This window comes from Protopterus annectens, chromosome 4.part0, assembly GCF_019279795.1.
Source record: "Protopterus annectens isolate FY-2018-M chromosome 4.part0, PAN1.0, whole genome shotgun sequence".
Taxonomy (NCBI): Eukaryota; Metazoa; Chordata; order Ceratodontiformes; family Protopteridae; genus Protopterus; species Protopterus annectens.
The window spans coordinates 657,470,907-657,498,306 of NC_056733.1; the positions used below are offsets into that span (position 1 = coordinate 657,470,907).

The 27,400-nt window shown below is 40.2% G+C and overlaps 1 protein-coding gene across 1 annotated transcript in view; it reads right to left on the reverse strand.

Moving 5' to 3' along the window:
• Positions 1 to 27,400, reverse strand: part of ACAD10 (acyl-CoA dehydrogenase family member 10) — a 1,588,826-nt gene that overhangs the window by 638,002 nt on the left and 923,424 nt on the right. The window contains exon 13 of the mRNA XM_044068620.1: positions 17 to 435. Coding sequence (XP_043924555.1) covers positions 17 to 435 — 419 coding nt within the window. The remainder of the gene's footprint in view (positions 1 to 16; positions 436 to 27,400) is intronic.

Consider the following 27,400-nt stretch of genomic DNA (forward strand, 5'->3'; position numbering starts at 1 on the left):
TGCAAAATATTAGTACCTGCAGTTCTTCTACAAGTGGATGTGGTGTCCATCTGTCCACGGAGTTCTGGTGATCACGAAGTTTCTGCTCATTGGGATATACATTGAGCTCTATGAATGCCTTAAGCTTGTAGTACAAAGCTTGAACCCGCTCATCAAGACCACTGGGTGAGATAATGAAAGAATTTTTTGAAGAGTGGGCTGGATTAGAGCAGAGTTCTCTGTTATGATGTGGACTGTTGGTATATACAGAGATACCAACAGTAGGGGACTTGAAAGAGGACCATGTGCTATAGGTTCTCTTTTGACTAACAGAAGGTGACACTGGAATAGATTTGAACAGACGAAATCCCTCTTTTATAGCAAATTCCCAAGCTAGGTCCGCCATATTTTCTGCCATTTTTCCAGCCTCTTCTGCTTGTGCTGAACTTGCTTGGCCTGCAACAACATTAACAAATGGCAAATTAAGTATCTTAAATGGTTTAACAATACAATCAGACTTCATAACAGATACATTTTACTACAAAATGTGCAGGACGACCAGCGGGGAGCCAAACAACTGCTCTGTTCATTACCAGAGCACAGCCAGACATACTCGGTATACTCATCTGAGTGCATTTTTTTCCTGAACATATCTTAAGAACAGAATGGCATAAGGATAACAAAAGGACATAACTTTTTATAACAAAAGGACATAACTTTTTATGGTTACAGGAGGCAACCACTGGAAATATACCATCATTTCTGCTGTATAAGGCAGGAAATGGAAAGCTATGCACGTCTTACACAGTGAGATGGGGGTACAGTGAGAAGAATATTATACTGCTAGCACAAAAGTAACATTTCTGGCGATCTGTTTGCTTTCCTAAAACTTTCTCTTGTAGGACATCACCTGAGGGACTTCATTACAGAAAGCTGCCAAGCATAACAAAATACTACAACCCTGAGTCTAAAATTTCCCCAAACATGAGCGCAGATACAGAAGGCTGTGTTTTTACAACCTTCTTACAATAACAATTTCCAACCAGCACATTCAGTACTGAGTTTCTTTCAAATTTTCATTAGCCAGATTCACTGGTCTTATCTTCTGCATTTCAAACAGGACCTTAAAATTCCATCTTGCATTCTGCATTATTTTTAATCCACCTGGAAATTTATGATAAAGTCCCGAAAGGAAACAAGGTGTTACAGTGTCAGCATGAACACAAGTGCACAACCAACTTGTAATACAGTTAATTAAAATAATTATAATATAAAAAATGCTATACCTGTGAAATGACAAACCCACTACTGTGGGTTTCCGTATCACATATTAAGTTTAACTTCACATTGGGATAAAGACAATGTCAGGTGTACTTTGGGTACTCTGCCCACATGCAAAAAGCCTCACAAAAACATTGTCAAGTTATTCATTTAGGTGTTTAGAAAGGTTCTTCTCAAAAGTTTTAACATATTTTCCAAAGATGAAAACTCCATAACAGCAACGTAATTGTGATGAATACCATCCGCCCAGCAGTCTAAAGCAAATTATTTCTGCATCCAGTTATTAACACCCACAGTCTCTCCAGTTTGTCTGACACCACTAACTGAAAAGCTAGAAGATTCCGGCTGCTCACTACCATTACTAAGGTGGTTTACAGGGGTCTATATTATAATATCGAAGTCTTAAAACTTTGAATGTTATAATATCGACCCCAATTTGGCGAACGCTTGAAATAGTGAAGCTGAACACCGAATATTTCCTAGGGAAAGTATCCGGTGGGCCATTTCTGCAGTATCGCTATTTCCTCGACTGTGGTGCGAAGGTGACGGACCGGGTTAAGGTAAGTGTGCGAACGGACTGAAGTAAGGTGAGTGTGTGACAGTTAGGGACCTTAGGGATAGGGAGCGGGTAAGGTGAGTGTGCTATAGTTAGGGACGTTAGGGTTAGGGAGCGGGTAAGGTGAGTGTGTGTGTGTTAGGGACCTTAGGGTTAGGGTTGGGTTAAGGTAAGTGGATAGCTAGTAGTGTATGTACAGTTTAGTGTAGGTTTCTGTGAAGTGTGTATGTGTGGATTATGTATTTTGGTGTGCTTGTGCTGTGTGTGTGTGTATTCTCTTGGAAAAAATTCGCTGTTCTGAGCATTCGAGTATATCACATTTCAAGATTCCAAGGTTGAGCTTATGGTGTTCGACATTCTGGAATTTCGATAAGGTGATATAGACCCGGTTTACAGTACCTGTGGGTTCTGATCTAGTTCTGTTTTTGTCTTAATGACTGTTGAATCACATTCATCTTCCAAGTCCATAAGAAAATACCACTTGCTCTTGCACGTCTGGTCATGGTAAAGACACCACTAGTGATGTAACTGTATCAACTGGGATAATTCACAATTCAATTTATACAAAATAGGGAGCTGTATGTCAAAATGTTCAATAACTAAATATCCTGTAGAGGTATTAGAGATATTTTGGAAATTTTATGAAGAGTTATATAAAGCAGTGAAATGTGGAAATCAAGAAAAAGCACAAATGGAAATATTTATGGAAGACTTAAATATCCCAAGATTAGAGGTAGATGAGGGTAAACAATTAACAGTTAAGATAGGAGGAGATGAGGTAAAAATGGTAATGTATTATCAATCTGCTAGAAAGTCTCCAGAAAAAGATAGTATTCTGGTAGAAGCCTGGAAGCTAGGAGGGGAGAAAGTGAAGAAGCTCTGGAAGGTTTTAACAGTATTTTACAAGGAGGGGAGGCACCAACATCCTGGAAAAAGCTGTGGTTGCTATAATAACTAAAACTGATAAACACCCATCAGATCCAGCTTCATAAAGGCCATCTTCAATTTTAAGCCATGATTTTAAAGTGTTTATGTCTATAGTGGCTAAAAGAATGGCAACGGCATTACCAAAATTGATAGACTTGGATCAATGTGGTTTTGGGGAGGGGAGGCAAAACATTTGAAAACATTAACAGAAAATGATGATCCAGAGGGAAGCAGAATGTAAGAAAATACTGCTGTAGTTGGTAGGTCTTGATGCAGGGAAAACATTCAACAGACTAAGCTGGAATGTCACGAGTAGAGCAATGGAAGCATTTGCATTCCTTGATACAATTATAATGTTATTTAGGAGGATATATGAGAGAGGAGGCAAAAATCATAGTGGGAGGGATCTTTAATAATATTTTTTTCTGAACAGAGGAAACGGGCAGAGGTTCTCTTTCCCATTTGTTATTGCTGTTATATTTAGAAGCACTGGCTAAGAAAATAAGGAACTCAGAAATTCAATCAAATAATTGGAATGGTAATCGAGAAAAGTTGGCTTTATTTGCATACAATTTTATTTTGTACCTGATGGAACCAGAAAAGGACATCTCAGTGATGTGGAACATTGTGAGAGAGTTTCAGATTTTTTTTTCTGGATATAAAATTAAAGAAGATAAAACAAAGGCTATAGCTCCAAACTATGTACCCACATATAAATTAGTTCAGCAATACCGATATTTATGGGGACATGATGAAATGAAGTATTTAAGAGTATGGGTTAAAAAAGGATTCTGTTATAACAGCTAAATATATGTTGCAAGAGATTAAACTAAAGATAAAACAAAAACTAAGAAAGTGGAAGCTACAGACCATGGATACAGACAGCAAGATAAAACGGGTCTATATCATAATGTCAAAAGCTGACAAGTTCGAAGCACTAAACTTTGAAGTCTAACAACGTTGAAACGTAGAACAGAGATCACCACAGAGTGCAGGAAGGGACTCTTTCCCTTTACTGCACTGTAGTGCGATCTCAAAGTTGGTACATTTAAGTAGCGGGGGGTGTGCCCCCCTGCATAGAGTGTTCTTTTTTTTTTGTTTTGGGTGTTGAGTGTTTTTTTTTGACATTCGACGTTGTCATATTTCAAACTTTCAAGTTCAAAGTTTAGTGCTTTGTACATGTCAGCTTTCGACAATCTGATATAGACCCAGATAAAAACCAGTAAAAATGTTTTAGTCCCTTAAGTTTTACATGTAGGTCAGACATATTTTTATCAACCAGAGGATAAGTTGTGGACAGCAATTAATAAAGAGTTGAATGATTTTATCTGGGGGGAGGGCATGAGTCAAGTGGAACAAAGTTGATCCTTCCCAACTGAACTAGGGGGTTTAGGATTACTTGATTTGAAGGGATATTTTAGAGCTACACAGTTGAAGCTGTTGTACATAAGATAAGCAAAAAGCTACAGTTCAAAGTGGAAAGGGAAGATGATGAATTTGGGGATCAAGAAATAAGGATAGAGAGTGGGATTTTGGATGCAGATTCTTATGAAGAAAAACAACAGTCATACAGAATATTATATTCAGAAGAGCAGCAGAAAGTATTCTAAGAACTAAGCCAGCATGGGAATGAAGAAAGGAGATTCTACCGATAGGGATGACTGCAATTAGGGGCTGGAATTTACTGAAGGAAACTGGTAAAAGGTATTGGGAACAAATAATTACAAAAGGAAAGGTAAAAGAATGGAAAGAGGCCAAGCAGACATTTGGATTACAGTCTAGAGATTGCTTCCTTATCAGGGATTTATATCACATCATAGGCAAACATAAACTGACAGGGGAATCCTAAGTGAAAGACCTGCACTTGTAGATTTTTTTAGTTGAATCCAGAGCAAAAGCAGCTGTTAAAAAAGGGCTAATTAGCAGGGCATATTAAATATTGCACAATAACTATAGCAGTCAATCAGAGAAGGATAGGAAAGATTGGGAGACGAGATTGGATAAGCAATTCACAAATAAACAATGAGAGGACATATGTATGGCTCCCAAATATTTAACAACGTCTATAAGATTCAGGACTTTTGCTTGAAAGTTTCTGCAGACTCCAAAGAATTTTTCCTCAGGTGGACGACAAATATTGGAGGTATGATGGGGAAGAAATCAGTAAGTGGCAATATATGCTTTGGGAGAGTAATGAGTTGGCAGACTTTAAAAATTTCCTACAAAGTATTCTGTCAGAAATAATGGGCGAGTAAATGTATGCAGCTAAGGAAAGCAATTACTAGAAAATGGAAATCAAAGTCTAAACCAACAGTATTTGAAGTAGTGAAGACTGTAACAGAGATAAAAGAACTAGGAATGGGATTTTTAAAAAAGGGTAGGAACAAATTACATAGAAAAAATGGAAACTGTAGGAACAATACAGGCAGAACAATGTTTTGCAGGAGAAATGCAGTTTAAAGGAAGGCAGGAATTGACCAACTTACGTAAGGGTGGAATAATTATACAGTACGGAAGAATGCATGTGATGCATAATGTCTGCAACTGTTAACATGTTAATATGATTTGTTTCCTTTTATATAAATGTAAGCTTGCCTATGTCACAAGTTATAATTCAAGAAAAATGTTAAAAAATAAAAAAATAGCAGGGTGTTAGCCTCTGCTTCCCTTTGGATAATGATTGTTCTATTAATGATGTCAACTGTTTGCCTCTTCTCAACAAAACCACTCTGGTCCATATCTATTTTTTCTGGCAACACCTTTACCATTCCATTAGCTATTACAGATACCTTATAACCATGGTTTAAAACTGAAATTAGTCTGCATGAAGCTGGATCTGATGGATCTTTATACCTTGCTGAAATACTGAGAGAGAACATGATTCTGTCTCAGGTAGAAATTCCTTTAGCCCTCCCAAGTCCTGGACAATCCCTAGGAAAGAAACCTATCTTGTTGGGTTAAAGTGAGACTTTTGAATATTCAGAGACAGTTCCACTCTCTGTAAGCATGTTTAAGTAAAATCTTAAGCCCTATGAATCCCTAATGGGGAACAGCACTGAATACAACAATTGTCTAGATGCAAATAAAATGTGGATGCCCTTTGTCCTGCAGAAAACACTGGAGCCAAGCACTTTGTAAAGACCCTGGGTGCAATAGGCAAGCTAAAAGGCAAGTATGAAAATTGAACATGGGAACCACCCCTTGCTTCAACCCTTAGGAAATGCCTGTCTCTCTGTCCTTTGGGGATATATAGGAAGGCATCCAGCAGATCTGCAGTCATCATTAGGGCTCAGGACAAAATCAGAGGAAAAAGTTTATGTAGGGTCTGCATTTTGAATTTTGGTACTAGCAATTACCTCCCCAGCTTTTTTATAGATCCATTATGGATCACTCCAAGGATTTTTTTTTCTTGGGAAGAGTCTTGAGTAAAATCCAGTCCATTTGCCTCTTTTCTGATACCTGTTCGACTGTCTCCTTTTGTGGCAAAAGGTGTATTTGTTCTCTGGGTATAGTTGGAATACCTAGAATCTTGGTGTCTTTAGAAACTTTAAGCTGTAGCCTGGCTTATAACCTACAACCTATTTTGTCTGATGGTGGCAGGAGGAAGAAATAGAGGAGGGAGGTTAAAGTGGGATTTGAGGACAATGGGAAGGGAGTCATAGCTGCTCACTGTATGTGTACTGGCCATGAAGCCACCAGGTCTACCTTTTAAGTCAGTTTGTCACTTCTTTGGAAATGTTTTCTTCTTCTCATAATGGGGTTTGCCTTTACGCTATTTGGGAGGAAAGGGCCAACATTTGCTGGGATAGTGTCTGACATATCTAGAGAAAGAGAGAAATGAAAGAGGCCCTTAAGAGACTTAATGTTTTCTCGTTTTCCTCTAGCTTTTTGAATATCTTTGTTAGCAGGGGTTCTAAAAAGGATCTCTTTACCCCATAGGGCATCCAGGAGTTCTGAGTTTATATTCTTTTTAAGGGACCGACACCTCAACCATGCATGCCTCCGATCGCAGACTCCATATGCCCAGTTACCAAAGAACTGTGGCTGCACAAATGCAGCATCTCCTTACTAGGGAGTTGTATCCCCCATCTTCATTACTCAATGACAGACTCTTAGAATTTAAACTTATGAAACTAACAATTTAGGGCCCTAATGACAAGGGTAGCTAAGGTGCAAATCTTTTTACCAAACTAGGTGTAGACATGAATCCTACTCCATTACATTTGGAATTAGAGCCTGGCTGCAACCCCATCTGATACTCTTTTACAATCCAGGGATACCACTGTAGAGGTACCTATGAGAATCCTAGGTCCTGAAGAAACAGTCTAGTTTCTTGAAGGGAAAAGAATGGGAATCAGGTTGCAAAGATGATACATTAAAAGTAGCATCCAGAAAATACAGTCATGTAAGCAAAAGTACAGTTTTGTACCCTACATAAAATGTGTCCGTCCATAGGGAATGGCGCATCCACAGTCAAGAAATCCTGTGTTTGTCCAGTCGCAGCCGTCGGCCGGCCCCGGATTGTCAGTCCTGGGTCCCAGCCGCACGTGTCGTGACAGCCACAGGCTGCAGTATCAAGGTATTAAGTTTCAGTAAAGGCCATTTCGTCGATGTTTTTTCAGCTCAGAGGTGCCAGATGCTCTATAAATGGAAGCCTAGGAAGGCTAAATTTGATAAATGCAAAAAACAACAAGAGCAGAAACAAAAATAGATATAAACAAATACATATACAAACATATACACAATAATAGATTCCCCAAGCTAGCTACAAGATGGGCAAATACCCTAGGTACCACAGAGAGGGAAGGTGGGTGGGTAAGGACATCTACATTTGATGGTAGGTACAAAACTCTACATTTATGGAAAAGGTACAATCTGCAGTCCTTCAATGATGGGGCAGTCTCAGTAAATACAAATGGGTAGAAAACCAAAGCAAAACTGGGGAGGAGGAGAAATAAATTATAAACAGATCCCTGCAAAAATTGAACAAAAAAAGTGGAGAATGGAGTAAAAGCTAAAGCTAATATATAGAATTATAATGTATGCATGCTGGCTTCCCAAATGCAGCTAATCCTAAATCAAAATGCAGCTCTGGCGTGAAAAGCTGTGGTAGTAAGATGTTTTGGTAGAAGCTGTTCCCTGGCTTTTTCTGGTGTTTCTATGAATTTCCCAAATAAAATCACCTGCATTGTTTTGGTATTGCTTAGAAATTCTAAATTGCTTCTCTTGCTTCCTGCTGATTCCTTGTGCATAAATTGCTTTCCCCTGGTAGTAGTAAATGGTCCTGTACTTAGGTAGAAGCGTAATTGTCATTGTCCTGGGAAGGGTATGGCTGGGGAAGAAAGTAGGTTCTGATGGGTTGGGAAGAAAGTAGGTAGGTGGATAGCCTGATTCAAAGATATGGAGTGATCAGCTGGATAGATCAATACTGGATTATGGAAGATCTGATACTGCCATTAGTGAGTTCTCAGTGAAGTAGGCTCTTGCCAGAAGTGCCTGTATAGAAACAAGTTGCCTTCTGGTTGATTTGGGTATTGTGTATGGTTTCTGGTTAAAAGGGAAAGGATTTTCTGTGTCAAGGTATGGTCTCCCAGGAGTGCTGTGTCAATTTTTCTAAGTTTCCAAACACTGCTTTCTCGGTTTAGGTGGCTGCCTGAGGATGGAGAAGACTGGAGGCTCCTTGCTCACGATGACTGAAACTGAGAAGAGGATGTGAGAAAGAACTGGAGAAAATCTTGATGTCCTTTGTGGAAGAGCTCTTGTAGAACTTGTTGGAAGAAGCGGCCATGTTTAACAGTGACAGATTTTTCTAATATTTTTTATATTTTTATTTTTATCTTTTTGCCATGTTTTTCCTCTTCTTCATTTGCTTCTCTTCTCTTAGCCTGCGGAATAATAGCTTGTGATTGCTGTGCCTTTAATTGTTGGGTATTTTTTCTTGTAAATGTTTCCAGTTTTGTGCAATGTTTTCAGTGTGTTAGATGCAGGCACAGCAAGTTGACAACGAAGACAGGTGAACTGTTCTACAGACATGCTCCTTGTTAGCATGGGTAAGTAGTCTTCATCAGCCAGTCTGCCGGTTATGTTCCTCAGTTGATTCCGGTTGTCCTTTCTTCTCCAAGGAAGTGGTCCTGATCAAAGATGGTTGGAGTTTTATATGCTGTCAGGTTTTTCCAACTGAGCAACCAAGCAAGTGTTGATGCGTGGCCCCAGTGAATTTTTAGTTTTGGGATTTCTGGGGAAGCAACGATAAAGTCATTTTCTTGGAGTCCCCTTTTTGCGTGGTGATTTGAAGAAGGATGCAAATCTGCATCCCTTCAGGGGTAGTCCCATTTTGATTGTGTATGTTCGCAAGATCCATTCTTTCATTTTCTGTGTGGGCATCCGTGGCAGTCCTCCTTAGTATGTCTGCTAGACCACATTCCATTGCCATCCGCATCAATTCCCTGTAATGAATGTGTGCCTCCCAGATGTTGATGTACCACCGCCATTGTCTGTGTGTGCCTCCCTGTCCATGGTTGTTGAAAGGTGAAGAACCACAATCTCCCTGTAAAGGTCTTGTCCTTTTTGCCAGCATTTCCTTTGATTGTCTGAATGTGAGTGCAGCATGTCAGTTTAGTTTATGTGCTTATGCACTTGTCTGAGTTATGTGAGTCTGCAGGGTGGTGTTGTCCATGGCAATGGTTGAGTGTGGTGTGAGGGCGTGGGCCCCAATGGGATTGTTTGGGGTTGAGTGTTGGATTGAATTTTTTGGCATTCTTTTATTAGGCCCATTTGATTATTTTGGTTTTTAGCCTGAGGATGTGCTTGTAATGAATTCATTAATGGAATTTGTACCTTTGTGGCTTTCTCATATGCAATATTACATGTGGGTCCATGATTATGCACCCAACCACCGCAAAACTTTCTGGCATGAGGACTGTCTTGCTTGCAGAATAGATTGCTTTGTTAAGGATTTGCTTGCTGTTAGGTTGCTATTGAGAATGTTAGTTCGGAAGTCCATTTAGGAATGCATCAGCTTTCTCTTTAAGAAGGTTATCTTGCCCGATGGTATGTATTTTGACTGTATCCCAAAGACTGTATGTATTGAATGACCTGTTCAAATATTCCTTCAATTTGATTTTGTTGTCCAGCTTTTGTAGTAGGTAAATGAAGAGTTTCAAGTCTTCCCTGGGCATGATTTTGCTTTCCGGTGATTGGAGGCAGCAATGAGCAATTATTAAGATCTGGGTTTCCAGTAGATAGGCATTGAATAAAGCCAGCAATGCCTGGCAACCTCTCGAACAAATGGTGAGGTAATGATAAAAGTTGTAGCATCAAGAAATTGAGGAGGTGCTCCTCCTTGCTCTGATCCTGCCTCCTTGAGCCTCCCGAGCACCCAGCAAAGACGTATGCTGGGTGGGCCTTTGAATTTGTAAGGTGGGCATTGATAATTTTGGGACAATGAGGCAGTAGAGGAAACAGTTTTTGCTTGGAATAGTCTCCATTGCTTTTCTGGACTTGGAACCAGGGTAACCTGTGATTGTACTTTCCACAGCACTCATTTTCTGCCTCTGGTTGTCCCTTTTGTTAGCAGCTTCTTTTGAGATTGAGAGTTTAGTTTGTCTTTCCTTTCTGGCCAATTTGATTTTAATAGTTTTGGTTCCCTGGTAAATCTGCTGTCTGAAAAATGTAACTTTTGTATGTTGAATGCAAAAAATCTGCAAAAATTGGTTGGTTAACCAGTTTTGTAGAGGTGCTTTTACTAAAATAAAGTTAGTGCTGTTAGTTGTGTGGACTGTGCCCGGTGCTAGGTGGTAGCTGCTGTCCATAAAGCACCCTGAGTGGTTGTCCCCTGTTGGCAGGTCCTGCTGCACCTCTTGGGACTTTGTTGCCTGGCCACTGGCCTCCCCTGTAGGGGCTACCACCTCTGGAGGCCCCCCCTTGGACCTTGGGCTCCTGCCTGGGGCTCTTGACCTCTTGGAACTTGAGAATTCTCTGAGGCTGACCTGGGCACCTTTGGTTGGACAATGGAAAAATAGGAAAGTTGCCACTGCTTGGACCTCTTGGAGCTGTTCTCTTAATTCTTCTTGAGCACCTCTTCCAAGGTTTTTGCTGCCTCTTGTGACTTTCTTAGCACCTTCTGGATCTTATCATTAGGATCACATGGTCTGGTAGATACTGCTGGTTTGGTTTTCAATGCCGCTGTGATAGGTGTCTGCCATCTGAAACTGGGCAGAAGTTCTGATCCCTAGCTGAGGACAGGCATGCTAAGGAATGGTTACTGCAAATGTGATGCATTTAACTTTGAAGGAATGGGTTCTTTGCAATGTCATGAAGTTCTGCTAAAGACAACTTTTTGGTTAACTGGTCTGTTTGGATCTTGATACCTTCCTGGATCCCATTTCAGGGTTCCTGGCTGAAAATGTTGCAGAGGCAAAGTGAGAACCCCAGTACTAATCTTCTCTAAAGCTTTAGATATATAAACAGGAGGGAGAGGTCTGGAGGGTTGCCTCTTTTGCCTAGGGACCCTGGGAGGGAGCTCTTAGGATCTGGGGAGATAGCTTTGTATGAATGGTCTGAACTGGAGAGAACTATGTAGGACCCTAGGAAGGCCCAGTGGGGGGATCGGCTTAAGTGAAAGTGGATCAGCAGCTAGAGTAAGCATTAAAAATCCCATCCTCAACAAATAACTGGAGGGAATGCAAGGAGGCCTTAAAGGAAAAGTAAATGGCAGCGCAGAAAGGAAGTGCAGCTTCTCTCAGCATCAAATCCTATTTGGAGCGCAAGAAATGTTCCCTCATGGCATGCAAATTTTTCCCATAGAAAAATCTCCAGGCGGAGAGGAAGAAAGGATCCTTCTAAGGGGAAGAGTTCATAAGAGGAGAGAAGAATCTGGATCATTCTCCCGAATTGAATGTGAGGGACTCAAACAGGAAATCATCTCCTGAATTCCAGGGCTGGTTGTGAGAGGGTCTCTGTGAGAGGGGGTGTGAGGGCCCTGTTTGTTGAGATTGGGATCCCCCTTCCTGGCCCTGGCACTGATGGCTTATCCTAGAGCATGAATCCCAGCTAGGGGTACAAGAGTAGAGGCGCAAATAAAGAGTTTAGTTTTTTAGTTTTTAGCCTGGCAGCAGCCCTTATAGGACACATGGGCTGGGGTGGGCCAGCCCAGCTGCAGGGGTGCCGATATCCAAGGGCCAGTTCGTTTCGTCAGAAGGCGAGACCATCACTGCCTGAAGTAAAATCAAAGCCGAAGCCCACGAGGTTGGGTTAACCCCCCTCGGGAGGCAAGTTTCTTTTGAAGGAAGAGAGCAAGTTTCGGTTTCGGCAAAACGAGACACTTCAATCGATGCAAAACGAATTTAACCATCACCCGCGGTCCGCGATCCGGCCGAAAGGATATTTAGACAATAGCGGCGCCGGATGGTTCCATTGCCCCGGAGGATCGGCCTTGACAAAGGTGTAAGCAAGATTAAAGCGTCTCTCCGTTCCAAAAGTTATTCCGGCGCGACGAGCGTCCGAAGCCGCTTCTGGGCTACACAACAGACAGTCTCAGAGGTGAAATCTTACTAGTAGAAGAAGAATCTTGCCATAACAGTAGACATTCGAATGATCACTGTTGCAGTAGACTTAGCTATACTGGGTTATATCCTGCCAAGGATATTATCAGCCAGACAGTTTCAAAACTGTCAGGCAACACGAGCTGAGCTGACTAAAAGACAAGTTTGGGAACTTTCTTGCCAACAGAGACAGGGAGGTTAAGCCATAAAAGGGCAATGCTGAGAACAACAAAAAACAAATCTCCACACCCTGGCACAAAAGAACACACTAAAATTTTACAAGGGGGGGTGGTGGAAGGGAGCGGCTACTGCAGCAGTGATCATTTAAACATCTTCTTTTATGGTAAGTTTTCTTACACAGCTGTACTATGTTTATCATATTTATCACTGCTGCAGTAGCCTTTGCTATATGGGTAGATTACCCCCGCTTACTACATTTGACATGTGGAAGGAGAAGAGTTCAGGAGCACTTGGAGAATGGTCCTAGCAAAGCCTGACCTGGACCTAGAGAAGGGGCAAGCTTGTAGTGCTTTGTAAAACTACATACAGAGTACCAAGTATCAGCTTCTAGAATACTTCTAGACTCCAACCCCTTCTAAAAAGCCACAGATGAAGCCAAGGTCCGAGTAGTGTTCGTCTTGATCCTGCCTGGAACGGTTTTGTCATGGAGTGTATAACAAAAGTTAGCAGCCTTAGGCAACCATTTGAAAATAGTCTGATTTGACACAAGTCCCTTCTTACTTTCAGCAGAAATGAACAACTGATCTGAAAGATCTAGTTTTGTCAAGAGAGTACCCAAGTTGTCTGTGGACATCCAAGGTCGGGAACATCCTTTCTCTCTCATTTTTAGGTTCAGGAAAAAAAATGGGGAGATGGATAGTTTGGCTTAAAGGAAACCTGGATTTCACTTTAGGCATAAAAACCCTATCCCTGTGGAAAATGAGATAGAGCTGACTCAACATAAGAGCTTGCAACTTGGCTACCCTTTTTTCAGAGGTCAGGGCAATCATGAAAACTATTTCCTATGTTAAGAACCTCAAGTCAAGCTAGGTTAGTTGGTTCAACACGAGCTGAGGGGGTTCACCAGTTTCCTTGGAAGTCTATTATGCAAAACCCCTTTAAAAAAAAAACATTCTGACATGACAATGCATTGAAAGAGGAGGATCCATAGGCAAGCATGCTGAAACGGCTGATAAACGAACCTTGGTAAAGGAACACAAAAGGCCATAGGATAGCAACTCACACAAATAGTGTAAAACCAGGGAAAGACTAGCACTGAGTGGATCCTGATTATGTTGTTACAACCAATCAGGAAATGCTTTCCACCTGCGTATATATGACTTTCTGGTAGCAGGCTTTCTTGTCTCCACTGGTACCTGCGGCAAATCCTTAGTAAACAGGTGCCTAAAGGGAGTTAATATCCTCTCATCCAGATAGTCAACTGAAGTCAATTAATGTCGTGGTGTAACAAACACTCCTGTTCTTGTGTGAGTAGATCCAGTCTGTGAGGAAGCTTGTGGTAACTGTCAAAGCAATTTCAAAAAGAAAGGAGAACCAAGGTTGGCTAGGACAGAAGGGAGTCACCACAATGATACTGGGGAAATCTTTCTAAATCTTCAGAAGTAACTTGGATATTGGTGGAAACGGTGGAAAAGCATACAGGAACATTCTTGTACAAGGAAAAGAAAGCCATCTGATTTTCAGGCCATTTTGCAAGGAGTCCTGGAGCAGAATCTTGGCAGTTTATTGCCTCCTCTCTGAACAAAGAGGTCTATATTTGATGAACTAGATGGATCAAATCTTGTAAGACCCCCTGATCTAGGTTTTATTCAGGAGGGTCTGCTCTGGTCCTGGTTGGCTTGTCTGTCAAACAGTTTTGCTCTAAAGGAATGTAGCATGCATAAAGAGTGACACTCTACTGTGAAGATATATCCCAAGCTAACGGATAATCTGTAAAGGATGTATGACCTGGTTTCCAATTGGCTGTTGATGTACCAAATGACTGTGGTACTGTCTGCAACAACTTGAAGAGGTCCCAGGCAGGAAAGATGATTCAGAGTTGAGTGCCTTGATCAAGGCAAGCAACCCTCTGATATTCATGTGCTTGCTTCTGTCCTTGGTGTCCCACACCCCCTGCACTTTTATCCCTTCTGAAACTGCTCCCTAAGCAAAGTCCAAGGCATTTGTGATGAATGACTGCTTTGAAACAGGGAGGGACAAGGGGAGATCTGCATTTAAGGATATCTGTTGTCTACACCAAGTGATTTCTCTTATGAAAAACTCCAGTACTGTGATTTGAAAAGACAAAGAATATTCGTGCTGGGACCAAAGAGACTTCAGACACCAATGTATCTTTCTTATGTGGAGTCTTGCCAGGGATATCATGATAATCACAGATGCCTTGAAACCCCAAATACTGAGGTATTCCCTCAAAGTGAGCTATCTAGCTATAGATCAATTTTCTCTAGTGGAAGAAAAGCTCTTTGAAATGAGGTATCTAGCTGACCTCTGAGGAACACAATCTTGTGTGAAGGAATCAAAAATACTTTTGAATGTTCTTTTGCTTGTGTGAGAGATCTCTCACTCAAAAATGAGATTCCTGACACTTTGAAAAAGAATCTGCAAAGATAAGAATGCTATCTAAATATGGAAAACTGTGGATACCCTGTAGCCAGCAATGAGCTATAACTGGAGCTAGACACTTCATGAATACATTTGATGTAGCGGGTAGTCCAGAGTAAAGCAGAGAATGGATAATGTGATCTAGACACACATTAAGAGACATCTAAAGTCTGGATAAATAGGGATATCATGATAATCATCTTTTAAGTCTAGCGTTACCAGAAAACTTTAAATAGGAAGACGATGTAATAGGTTGTGAAGTGACACCATTCTGAATTTGGACATTATTACAAACAGGTTTAGGAAAGAAAGATCCAGAACTGGTCTCCAAGCATTTTCTTTCTTTGGCACTAAACATTCTTGAATAAAAACCTTCCCACCAGGGGAGGAGGAACTGATTCCATCACTTCTTGGGACAGCATAAGATCAAGGACCAGTGGAAACAAAAAGAGTCTGCTTTGAGGATAAAGTATGATCCTCTGAAAAGGAGGAATTTCCTCCCTCCAGTCATCCAGTTTATAGATGATCTTCAGAACCCATTTGTCTGCAACTACCTGTTGCCAAAGAGAAAAATGGCAATTCAGTCTTTCTGAAAGAAAAAAGGGCCCCAGGTAGGAGCCGGTCACAAGGTCTCCTGAACAGTCATTAAGAATTGTTGCATTGTACTTGGCTTTGGGGTGGTTCAAGGGTTCTTTTTGGAACCCCTTGCAATTTCATCTCAAATATCTGTTTATAAGTAGCTTATTCAGACAGTTTATTTTATTTACTTATTTTATTTATTTATTTTTTTGCCAAAATTTGATGAGAGGTTAAAGAATCCCTTAGAATATTTTGAAAAGGAGGGCTGAAAAATCTTAAGAGATTCCCTGGAACAGCTTACCCCTTTCATCACACTTGTTGATCAACTCTGCAACAGAGGGACCAAAAACTAAATCTACATTCAAAGGAGAATTTAAAAATTCATTTTATCATCATCTGGGAGGTCCTGAGAATGCAGCCATGCAAACCTCAAAACAGTACCAGTGGCTATAGCCCTGGAAGAAATACAACAGAGTTATGCATAAACTGTAAGTAATGCTTAGTGATCTCTGCAACAGAAGAAATTATTTAAAGTAGATTTTCCTCACATGAAGAAACTGCAGATAAAACATTCCTCATACTTCCACAACTAATCATAATAAAAGGTAACCTATAAGCCTGACAATTCAAAATTCTGAAAATCAAACTTGCAGAAGTATACACTTTTGTCCCCATACTTTTCCCATCCTTATCAGATGGAGTAAGATAGGAATTAAGTATTAAGCAGTAGTGGGATTAACTAAAGCTTTAGCTGCTGGGTCAGGTTTGAGGAATTTTATACATCATATCTGCCTTTTTAGGGGCAGCTGGCTGACTATCATGAAAATTGCAAGCAATACCACACACATACTCTAAAGCAAACAGAACTGGAGGAATTGTGCGAAGCTTCTGGAAATTCGTTCTGTAACATCTCATAGTATTTTCTGAGGGACTGATACACCTCACTGTTCTCCCACTGAAAACACTAGCACATTCTAGCAATAGTCTCACAGAAAGAGAAACACCCTTCTGGAAGAATGAAAAAATGAGCTCTCCTCTAAGTCTGAATCAGACATCTGAAAAGAAAACCCTGTACCTGTCCCTTCATCTTCCTGTTCAGATTCAGAATCTTAAACCTCTTTAGGAGAAGAGATATCCCTCCTTTTACCAGAAACTAGTTTACAAGAAGGATCAATAGTCTGAATTAAACTCTGAACCACACCCAGTAAACAACTTCTGTCTAAGGAAATTTGAGGGGGAGTAGATACATGCTTTGTGTTCTGTTTCTTTTTGACAGGAAAGTGGGGCTAACTGTGTTACTAATGGGAGCAGAAGCTTCCCCAGAGATGGGCAAAGCATTCTGACACAACAAGGAAGCCTTCTCTGCTCCCTCTCCCAAAACCGACAAAAGTGGCTCGCCCTTGCTCACTGAAGGGACCACCAACAATCACAAAGGACATGACTAACCCCCAGTCCATAGTGGCCTCTACATTAGAGGGATCCAGGGTAAAAGGTGAGTGGTCTGTAGTACAACAAATGGCCACAGCAGTCTCCTACCTGTGGCTGAGACAAATTGCTATCCTGCTGTGATGGCAAAGGCAGTTTAACTTTCTTTTTGTGGATGGCAGAAAGACCACCAAATGGGACCAACAGACAGATGGTCCAGCAGAAAGTGTTGCCTCTTTGCAGCAGGAGACTATTTGCAAATGCAGTTTAAAAGTCTTTTAAAAGTCACTTTTTTAAGAGAGTAGTTCAAAAAAGCATTTAAAAATGCTTTACCAGCCTCAAAAAGTAAAACAAACACAATTTCTCCACAGAAAAATGTTTTAGTTACTTTAAACAACTTTTAAACTCACAGGGAAAAAAACAGGGTTCCTGTTGAGACATACAATACATTCTCAGAACAGTCAGTTAAAACACAAAACTCCTAGCTTTAAAATACATTTCCTGAAGAGGAAAGTGATAAAACACAAAAAACAAACGAACAGCACAACCTGACCATCAATCTTCAAAAGCCTTAGAGGCGTGTACTCTTCTGCAGTAATAAAGCTCTGAGTGGCATGGCACCCAAACTTGTCTTTTATTAAGCTCAGCTCAAGCTGACCAACAGCTTGGGTGCATGGAAGGAGCCCGGAAGCTATCTGGCTGTTATATCCCTGGCAATATATAACCATATGGCTAAGGCCACTGCAGCAGTAGTTATTATGATGAACATCCTCAAGGTCTGTTGGTATAGCCAGGTGTTCTAGGCTCAGGCAGGTCTAGTGCCTGTCTCACCTGGGCCTGACAGAAATTCTTAGGCTCTTAGCTGAAAGATTCCTTCATCCTGTGCCACATATCTCATAAAGATACATCCTTAGGTGTCAAGGCTAAGGAAAGGGCTCCTCAGACACAGAATCTATGACTGAGGCTGGAGAAAGCTGGTCTATAAGTCAACTCCTCCTTTCTGAGTAACTGGAATTTGAGACCCTGTGGACAACATCTCCTTTTCCTTTTAACATATATGTGTGTGTGTGGGGGGGGGGGGGTCCCCTGAAATTATTATTGTCTGGCTGCCAGGATTTAATATGTTCCATGAAATCCTGAGCCAGTATGAAAATGCCCTGGAAAGAAAACTGTGAAGTCTGAGACTGAGACCTAGTCAGCTGTGGCTGGGGCAAACAGACAAACTACTGCTTGGGCTTTGGTGTCTCTGGTCTTGGTTTGGCTGTAGGGTCTGATTTACATGCCTCAGGATATGAAAAGGCAACCTAGATTGCAATGCAGTCCCCTGCAACTTTCTCATTAACAACAAAAATCTGAGGTATATCCTCCCTCTTTGAAGACCAGAATTTGTATGCCAGAGGCCGAGACTTGTAGAGTGTCTTTCAGCTCAAATGAAGCCAAAATGGATTCTGCTCACAAGGACATGCTACAAGACCAAAGGAGTGGAGGCCTCCAGAGGACTTGCTCTAAAGGTCTTGGGTCAAAACAGGTGCTGGATACAGGGGGCTGCAAAAGCATTTCATTCATACCAGTACCCTAGAGGGGCTATCATAAACTAAAATCATGTTGTCAGCCTCCCAAATACTCTTCAACTTTGTTTTTTTATTTCTTTTTCTTTTTAGAGAATTCTGATGAAGGACTGATAAATGACATAGCATGCCTGGGCTAATCAAGCTATGTCTTCAGTGTCCTCAGCACAATGGCTTATTGTCCCAGTACTGAAGTTTCCACACTGCATCTAATTGGACATGTGCTCCATACCCAAGTAAAATAAACATGATGACAACCCTATGTGGAATTTGCTTTCTACATCTCAGACAATTGGTAAATTCATGCTCCAACATCTACAGATGACAACTTATTACCAAATAGATAAGAAATTTCCCTAGCAGAGTACTTGCAAGAACCTCTGCCTTCAGGTTGACACAATGGACAGATAGGCAGAAGAGTATGAATATGAGGTGCCCACTGGACTGCAGCAAAAAAAGAACTGAAGGTGGCACTGGATGACTATCCTTCATACCACCATGTACTGACATCAGAATGGAGGAAGTCCGCCAGGCAAGGAGAGAACTTGAAAGCTCTAGTATTCAGGATGGCCTTCAGGCTCCTAAGGCAGGAATTCTCAAATATCAATACTGAAAAAAAAATTATAGTTCCGTGAGTACAGAACAGTAGATATTAGAATAAAATGATCAGTGCTGCAGTAATCATTATTTACTGGAATTAGCCACATGCAAATATCTGCAAAATGTAAATATGAGTTCTTCCCTTTTCCCAGGTTAAAGAAGCCAGAAAAAGGGAATGATACAGAAAGTCATGTTTATAAAAAAAATCAGCGAAGCATGTGAAGTCTTAGAAAAAGCAGAAATATACAACACATAATGGAGCCTCAAACACACACTATGTATACATTCACAAAGGTCCCTACCAGATTATCGAAGTTTCAAAAAGTCATATGGTCGGGACCATATGACCGAAGTTTTGAAACTTTGGATGTTTAGAATGGAGATCGTGGTACAGTGCTGAATGGGAAATTTACCCTTTTCTGCAATGTTGTGTGTTCTCAGAGTTGGTATATTTAACTAGCAGGGGGTGTTGGGGGTGCTTGCCCCCTCCCAAACATTAAAAATAGAATTTTTTTTAAATGTGTGCAGTTCTGAAACTTCCATCATATGGTCTCGATCATATGAATTTCAAAGTTTTGGAACTTCAATAATTTGACATAGTTTACACGCAGACACACACACACACACACATATATATATATATATATATATATATATATATATATAAAACATAACAAAAATCTGGACATTATGGAAAATGTGGACAGTTGAAAGGTATGCCTAAGCGAAAGACCAGCACTGGTAGAGGTTTTAGTAGAATCTAGCGCAGAAGCTGCTGTTAAAAAAGGGATAATTAGTAGAGCATATAAAATATTGCATGGTAATTATAAGAATCAATCAGACGAGGTTAGACAGGATTGGGAAAAGAGATTGTATAAGTTATTCACAAAGAAACAATGGGGAAATACATGTATGACTCCCAAAAATACAACAAAGTCTAGAAGATTTAGGATCTTTGCTTGTTAAGTGTTTACATAAGTATTTTTATACCCAAAGTAGACCTCAAAGAATCTTTTCTCAAGTAGACTGGAAATGTTGGAAGTTTGATGGAGATGAAAGAGGTAACTGGGAATATATCTTTTGTAAGTGTAATGAGCAGGAAGATTTGAAAACTCTGTACAGACTACTCTATCAGAAATACTGGGCGAGTAAATTTGTATAACTAAGGAAATTATTTATTTTTTTAAAGAAACATCTTTATGAAATTATCACTTATGACATAGGCAATCATACCTTTATATAAATTAAAAATCATATTGACATAATCCTAACTGCAAGCATTTTACATCACAAATCATATTGACATAATCCAAGTTACAAATATTATACACCATTTATAAACTATCCAGCCATCACCTCCTTTCGGCGGGTCACCACAGTGGAACAACGGTCCGTAGAATGATTGACAGTGGAGTTTTTATGGTGTTGAGTTGCCAGCCCGGCGCCCAACTTCCACAGAAGGCACACACACACACACACACACACACACACACCTAGAGCCAATTTAGAGGGTCCAATCCACCTACTGCATGTCTTTGGGATGTGGGAGGAAACCAGAGCACCCGGAGGAAACCTACGCGATCATAGGGAGGACTTGCAGACTCTGCACAGAAGGCACCCCAGCCAGGAATCAAACCAGAGAACCTCTTGCTGTAAGGTGGCAATGCTAACCACTGCACCACCATGGCTGCCCACTTATAAACTATCCAATCACTGTCAGTCAAACATTACATAACTCATTCAAGTCCTACCTTCTTTTAAACCTCATTTCTCTCCTGGAAGTATTGTTGCTACAATTCCCATTATTTTCTTATGTAATTTGCTACTACTCGTTTTTTAAAGATCCAAATTCCAGTTGTTTTACCTCTGTTGCTATATTCACTACTTCTAGTATAGCTGGCTTTAAATTTTGATTTCTATTCTCTAATAATTGCTTTTTTGGCAGCCACCATAATTAGACTCAGCAAGGGCTTACTATATCTAGGCAACTCCAAATCTGTATCATAGCTCAGAAAAATCATTTTGCTGGCATCTACTTGGGGTATAAAATATCTATGTAAACATTTCCTAAGCAATCCTAGATTTTGCTGCATATTTGGGAGACATACATATATCACCCATTTGCTTATTTGTGAGTTGCTTCTCTAGTCCCTTTTCCCAATCCTGTCTAACCTCCTCTGGTTAATTCTTAGACTTATCATGCAATATTTTATATGCTCTACTATTTACACCTTTTTAATGGCAGTTTCTATTCTAGATTCTACTAAAAACTCTACCAGTGCTGGTCTTTCATTTAGGACCCCCCTATTTCTTTCTCTTTGCCTATACTCTGAAATCAATTCCTGATAGGGAAGGCAATCTCTAACCTGCAGTCCACATAAATTCTTGGTGTCTTCTCATTATATTACCTTTTCCCCCTCTAGTTACTTGCTCACAACATCTTGGTACCCTCGCCAGTTTTCTCCAATAAATTCCAGCCCCCTCTACCCTATTGTCTATATATCTAATTGCAATCATCCCTATTCTCTATTCTTGTGTTGGCTTAGTTCTTAGAATACTTTCTGTTACTTTATCAATATAATATTCTGTATGATTGTTTTTATTCTCCTTAAAGATCTGTATCCAAAATCTCAGTTTCTCCTGGTTTCTTGATCTTTCCCCATGTTTCATCATCATTCCTTTCCACTTTGAATTATAGGTTTCAGCTTGTGCTATCCATAGGAGCCTTAACTGTGTAGCTCTGAAATATCCCTTCAAATTGGATAATCCCAATCTGCCTTCTTCTATTGGAAGAATCAGCTTAACCCACTTGACTCTTGCTCTCTTCCCGTCCCAGACAAAATCATTCAGCTCTTTATTAACTGCTATACACAACTTCTCCACTGGTTGATAAAAATATGCCTGACTTGTGTATAGGACTAAAGGGACTAAAAACATTGTATCGTACTATCCATATAACAGGGCTTCCAATTTTACAGTTTTTGCATCATCTTTTATTTAGTCTCTTTCCACATATCCTTAGCTGCCACACCAGAATAATTTTAATCCATACTCCTAAATATTAAAATTTATAATGTCCCAATAAATATGGATATTACTGAATCAATTTATATGTGGGTAGATAATTGCCGATATTGCCTTTGTTTTAGCTTCATTAATTTTGTATCCCGAAAAGATTTTAAACTGTCTCAAAATGTTCCACAACACTGTAATGTCCTTTTCTGGTTTTGTCAGGTATAAAATAATATCATCTGCAATTACAACCAGCTTTTCTTGACTACCACACCAATTATATCCTTGAATTTCTGAGTCCCTTATTTTCTTTGCCAATGGTTCTAAATACAATGCAAATAACAATATGGAAAGAGGACATCCCTGTCAAGTTCTTCTGTTCAAAAAGAAATTCAGACAGGACCCCACCCACTTTAATTTTCACATCAGATCCTTCATCTGTCCTCTTAAGCAACCTTATAATTTTTCAGGGAATCCAAATTCTTCCATTGCCCTGTTCATAAAGTCCCAGCTTACTTTGTCAAATTCTTTCTCTGCATCAAGACCCACCAACAACAGTGGTATTTTCTTACATTCTGCTTCCCTCTGGATCATTGATATTCAGTGTTGTCAAATGTTCGCCTCCCTTCCACAAAACCACACTGATCCAAATCTATCAATTCTGGCATCACTGTTGCCATTTTTTTAGCCATTATTGCTGGAACCTGTGTTCTGAGAGACTACCTTCCAGACTATCTGCAAATATACAGAGCTGAGTATATTTTTTGGTTATAGAGTTTGTTAATTGTTGCTTAGATCTCTGTTGAAACTGTCGTCTCCCTGTTCTGAGAGACTGATCTACAAATATACAGAGCTGAGTATATTTATTTTGGTTTTACAGTTTGTACTGTTAGTTGTTGCTTTGATCTCTGTTCAAACTGTTTTCCCCACCCCTTCCCTATTTTCTGCCTTGTCTTCAGTTGGTATAACTGGTTTTTCAAGCTTGTGTGTTATCTAACTCTGTCTCCCTGTTCTGAGACTGATCTGCAAATATACAGAGCTGAGTATATTTTTTTGGTTTTAGAGTTTGTACTGTTAGTTGTTGCTTAGATCTCTGTTGAAACTGTTTTCCCCACCCCCCCCTATTTTCTGCCGTGTCTTCAGTTGGTATAACTGTTTTTTACAACTTGTGTGCTATCTAACTCAAGGATCACTTGCATAAAATTTGACCTGTTAGTAACAGCCTGCATTTAATTGCTGGAACCTGTGTTCTGAGAGACTGCCTTCCAGACTATCTGCAAATATACATAGCTGAGTATATTTATTTGTTTATAGAATTTGTTAATTGTTGCTTAAATCTCTGTTGAAACTGTCTCCCTGTTCTCTGAGAGACTGATCTGCAAATATACAGAGCTGAGTATATTTTTTTGGTTTTAGAGTTTGTACTGTTAGTTGTTGCTTAGATCTCTGTTGAAACAGTTTTCCCCACCCCCTACTTTCTGCTGTGTCTTCAGTTGGTATAACTGGTTTTTACAGCTTGTGTGTTATCTAACTCAAGGATCACTTGCATAAAATTTGACCTGGTAGTAACGGCCTGCATTTAATTGCTGGAACCTGTGTTCTGAGAGACTGCATTCCAGACTATCTGCAAATAGACAGAGCTGAGTATATTTTTTTGGTTACAGAGTTTGTTAATTGCTGCTTAGATCTCTGTTGAAACTGTTGTCTCCCTGTTCTGAGAGACTGATCTGCAAATATACAGAGCTGAGTATATTTTTTGGTTTTAGAGTTTGTACTGCTAGTTGTTGCTTAGATCTCTGTTGAAACTGTTTTGTCCCACCTACCCTCCCTATTTTTGGTTTGTAGGTTAAATTTGGTGGCTTTTGCAGTTGCCCGCCCCACTGTAGATTTGATCTGGGACACTCCCCCAGTCTCATCTCTTTATTATCACATTCTACCTAATAAACTCTTTCTGCACTTGCTGTTAGTCCTTTTTAATTTAATTGCATTTTGTAAACTGTGTTTGGTCTAATATTGCTACATACTCAAGTGTGCTAGCTTGCACTGCATGTGAATTGTTTTTACTACTGTTTTTGCTACTTTTCTGTAAAAAAAAAAAACTGTAAGCCTGTTTCCTACTTTTCCTGTAACTAGTGTTCTAGATACAGATTTGCTGTATCCAGGACTGTATGTAAGCTTCTGTGCTCCCCAAGCCTTTCTGTGTTGGAGAGAAGCCTTCTAGCTTATCAGTGGGAGTGGTAAAGCACTAGGTAACCTGTCTACCACATAAGGAGTGGTTCTGGCCCAGAAATTGTAGTTAATGGCTGTTTGGGCAATCTCTTCCATCTCTCTCAATTTTCTGATTTGAAAGCCTGCATTTGCAGTTGTTTCCGTCCTGTAACTCGTCTAGTGCAGATACAGATTCTTAGTTTTAGCATTTAAATTTGTTTATTCATGCTCAGCACTTGTTCAGAACTTGTAAGCACTAAATAAGCTACTAATTACTTTAGCACTCAATCTTCTTCATTACCTAGAAGAAAACAGTTTTTGTACTTACTTTTCTCATTTGCTTAGAGAAAAACAAATCTTGTACTCACTTTCCTCACTTATCTAGAGGAAAACTGTTTTTTATTCAGGCATATCCAAGGGTCAGCTCCCAGTGTTCTCTCCTGTCTATCTGATGAATCTGGGCATCTTGAGGGAATGTAGAAATTGCCTCATGTACACAGACAACCCTCTCCTCCTACCACCTAATGCTACAACCTGTGAGAGATGCACTTATCTAGCCAAACTGGAGGTGAAGCTCTCTCCAACCAAGACTGAACTTGACAGTCATGAGGAGAAGGTAAACATTTGCACCACATCACACTCATCACATAGTCTCACTAAATCAACACCACCAAAATCCACACATAGTAACACAAAAACATTCACGGAGGCTCTCAATAATAATCTGTCTAAGCAACAGAGACCTCCAAAGCAGAAACGCAAGCAATCTCCATCCCCCAACATAACCCAAATGACACATAACCCACAGACTGAGTGTGCCACTCAACCACAGCCAATAAGGCAAAACAACGTACCCAACACACTAGTCATAGGTGACTCAATAGTCAGGCACACTGATGTCCCACTCACCAGGCTAATCAAGGAGAAGGTTACTGTCAGCTGCCCGTCGGGTGCCAGGATCCGCCACATAACCCACGCACTCAGGTCACTCCACAACAAGTACAAATATGTATAAACAACAAAGACTATCAGTGAGTCCCAGCTCTACCTTCCAATAAAATTTATTTCGTTGAACAGTTCCTCAGCCTTTACAGAGTAAAACAGTAAAACTCATAAAACACTTGCAATATATACAAAAAACAAGTAATCAATCAATTACATAATTAAACTATCAAATCACATAGCTTGAATATATTTAAAGTCATAGTCTTAAACAGAATTTGCAGTTTTATTTCTGTTCATCATTCCATTGCAAAAAAAAATCAAAAAATTTCAAATAAATGCATTCCTTTTTCTTTTGTTTTATATTTTTTTCATCATCATAATAATATTATAATAATTATTACATACATGTTTTATATTTTTTATTTTTCCATTATTTTATTCACTTCATTTACAACATGTTTACATATAAAACATTCTATATGAACTCTGTCATTGTCCATGTTGGTGTGAATGACCTGAGAAGTACCTCCCTGGACTACATGAAAAGAGACATGTTAAAGCTCTCTGATCTTGTAGCCCAGGCAGGTATGACCCTAGCCCTGAGTAGCATTCTGCCATTGACCCCGAATGACACCACAGTACAAGGACAAAATGATTGACTTCAACAATTGGCTAAGCTTCTGGTGTCATTGTAAGGGGATCCAGTATCTGTCTGCTTGGGATGACATGGTCGACAGACCACAATGCTTTGCCACAGATGGCCTGCACCTGTTGCCCCTGGATTCCAGATACTGGCTAAGGCTCTTGCAGCCCCTATAGTGCCTTTTTAGGCAAGGTTCAAATAACAAATTCACCACCGTAACAGGAACAGGCAAGCAAAAACTGAGGGTAATGCTACTCAATGCTAGAAGTCTAACTCTTAAAATGCACTCACTCGAGGCACTCCTTAAAATGGAGAACATCGATATCTGTGCACTGACTGAGACCTGGTTCAAGGCTCCAGAGAGCACCCCTGCACTACCAGGCTATAACTCATACCACATTTTTTAGCCATGTAACCTGGACCGAAACACCAAAGGTGAAGGTGTGTTCATATTCATTAAGGATATCCACACCTCCAGGCAAGCTGCTCAGCATAATGTATCCAAGGTTATCCAAGTGCAACTAACTCTGGGCAAAACTGCAATCCAAATTGTAGCTTGCTACAGATCCCCCACCATGCCCCAGGATTCCCACTCCACTTCACTTTTCTTGATGTACTGGAAAATATTAGGGTTCAACCAAACACCCTAATAATGGGCAACTTCAAATACTCCACCATTAACTGGGAAAACTACTGATGTACCAACTCCTTAGCTCAACGCTTTCTGGAATTCATAAACTCCAATGCCCTGGATCAACTTATCCACACCCCCACCAGGGGCAACAATATCCTAGACCTAGTCATTACCAGCATGACTGACTGGTGTTCCACACCTGAAGTCAACTCCTCATTGGCCCGATCCGACCATAAGCTAATCACCCTTGATATCCACAGTCCGCCCCCATTAAAGAAACCACTGTAAAAAATATCTCCAAAGCCAACTTCATGCTTCTTAAGACAGAAGTAGTGAACTTCATGACACCCATGCAGATGGACAATACAGTTACAACTGCTGAATCCTACACAAATGCACTCTATAAGCACTTGCATGAGTGCATGGATCGTGCTATCCCAAACAGAACCAAGACGCTATCCTCCAAAAAAGTAAAATCAATCTGGTGGTCCCCTGCCATAAACAAACTGTACAACAGAAGGAAGAAACTGTTGCAAAAGAGTGTAAAATTCCATGAGTGAAGGAGCTCCCTGGTCAGCCTCAGTAAGAAGCTGAGATCCCTTATAAGATCCTCCAAAGCTAGCTACGAAAACAAAATCGCCAGTAATTCTAAGGACAACCATTAGAACAACCACAAAGCATTCTATAGCTATGTCAAGAATCTCGATAGCAACACCCAGATCTGCTCTGAGTTACAGCACAAAGGCACGAAAATTACAGAACCAACTGATATTGCCAACATCCTGGCAGATAAGTTCAATGCTAACTTTACCATCCCCACCCCCTAAAGGGCCCATATCTATACAGGAAGAATGTAGAGTCCCTGTAATCACAACTACA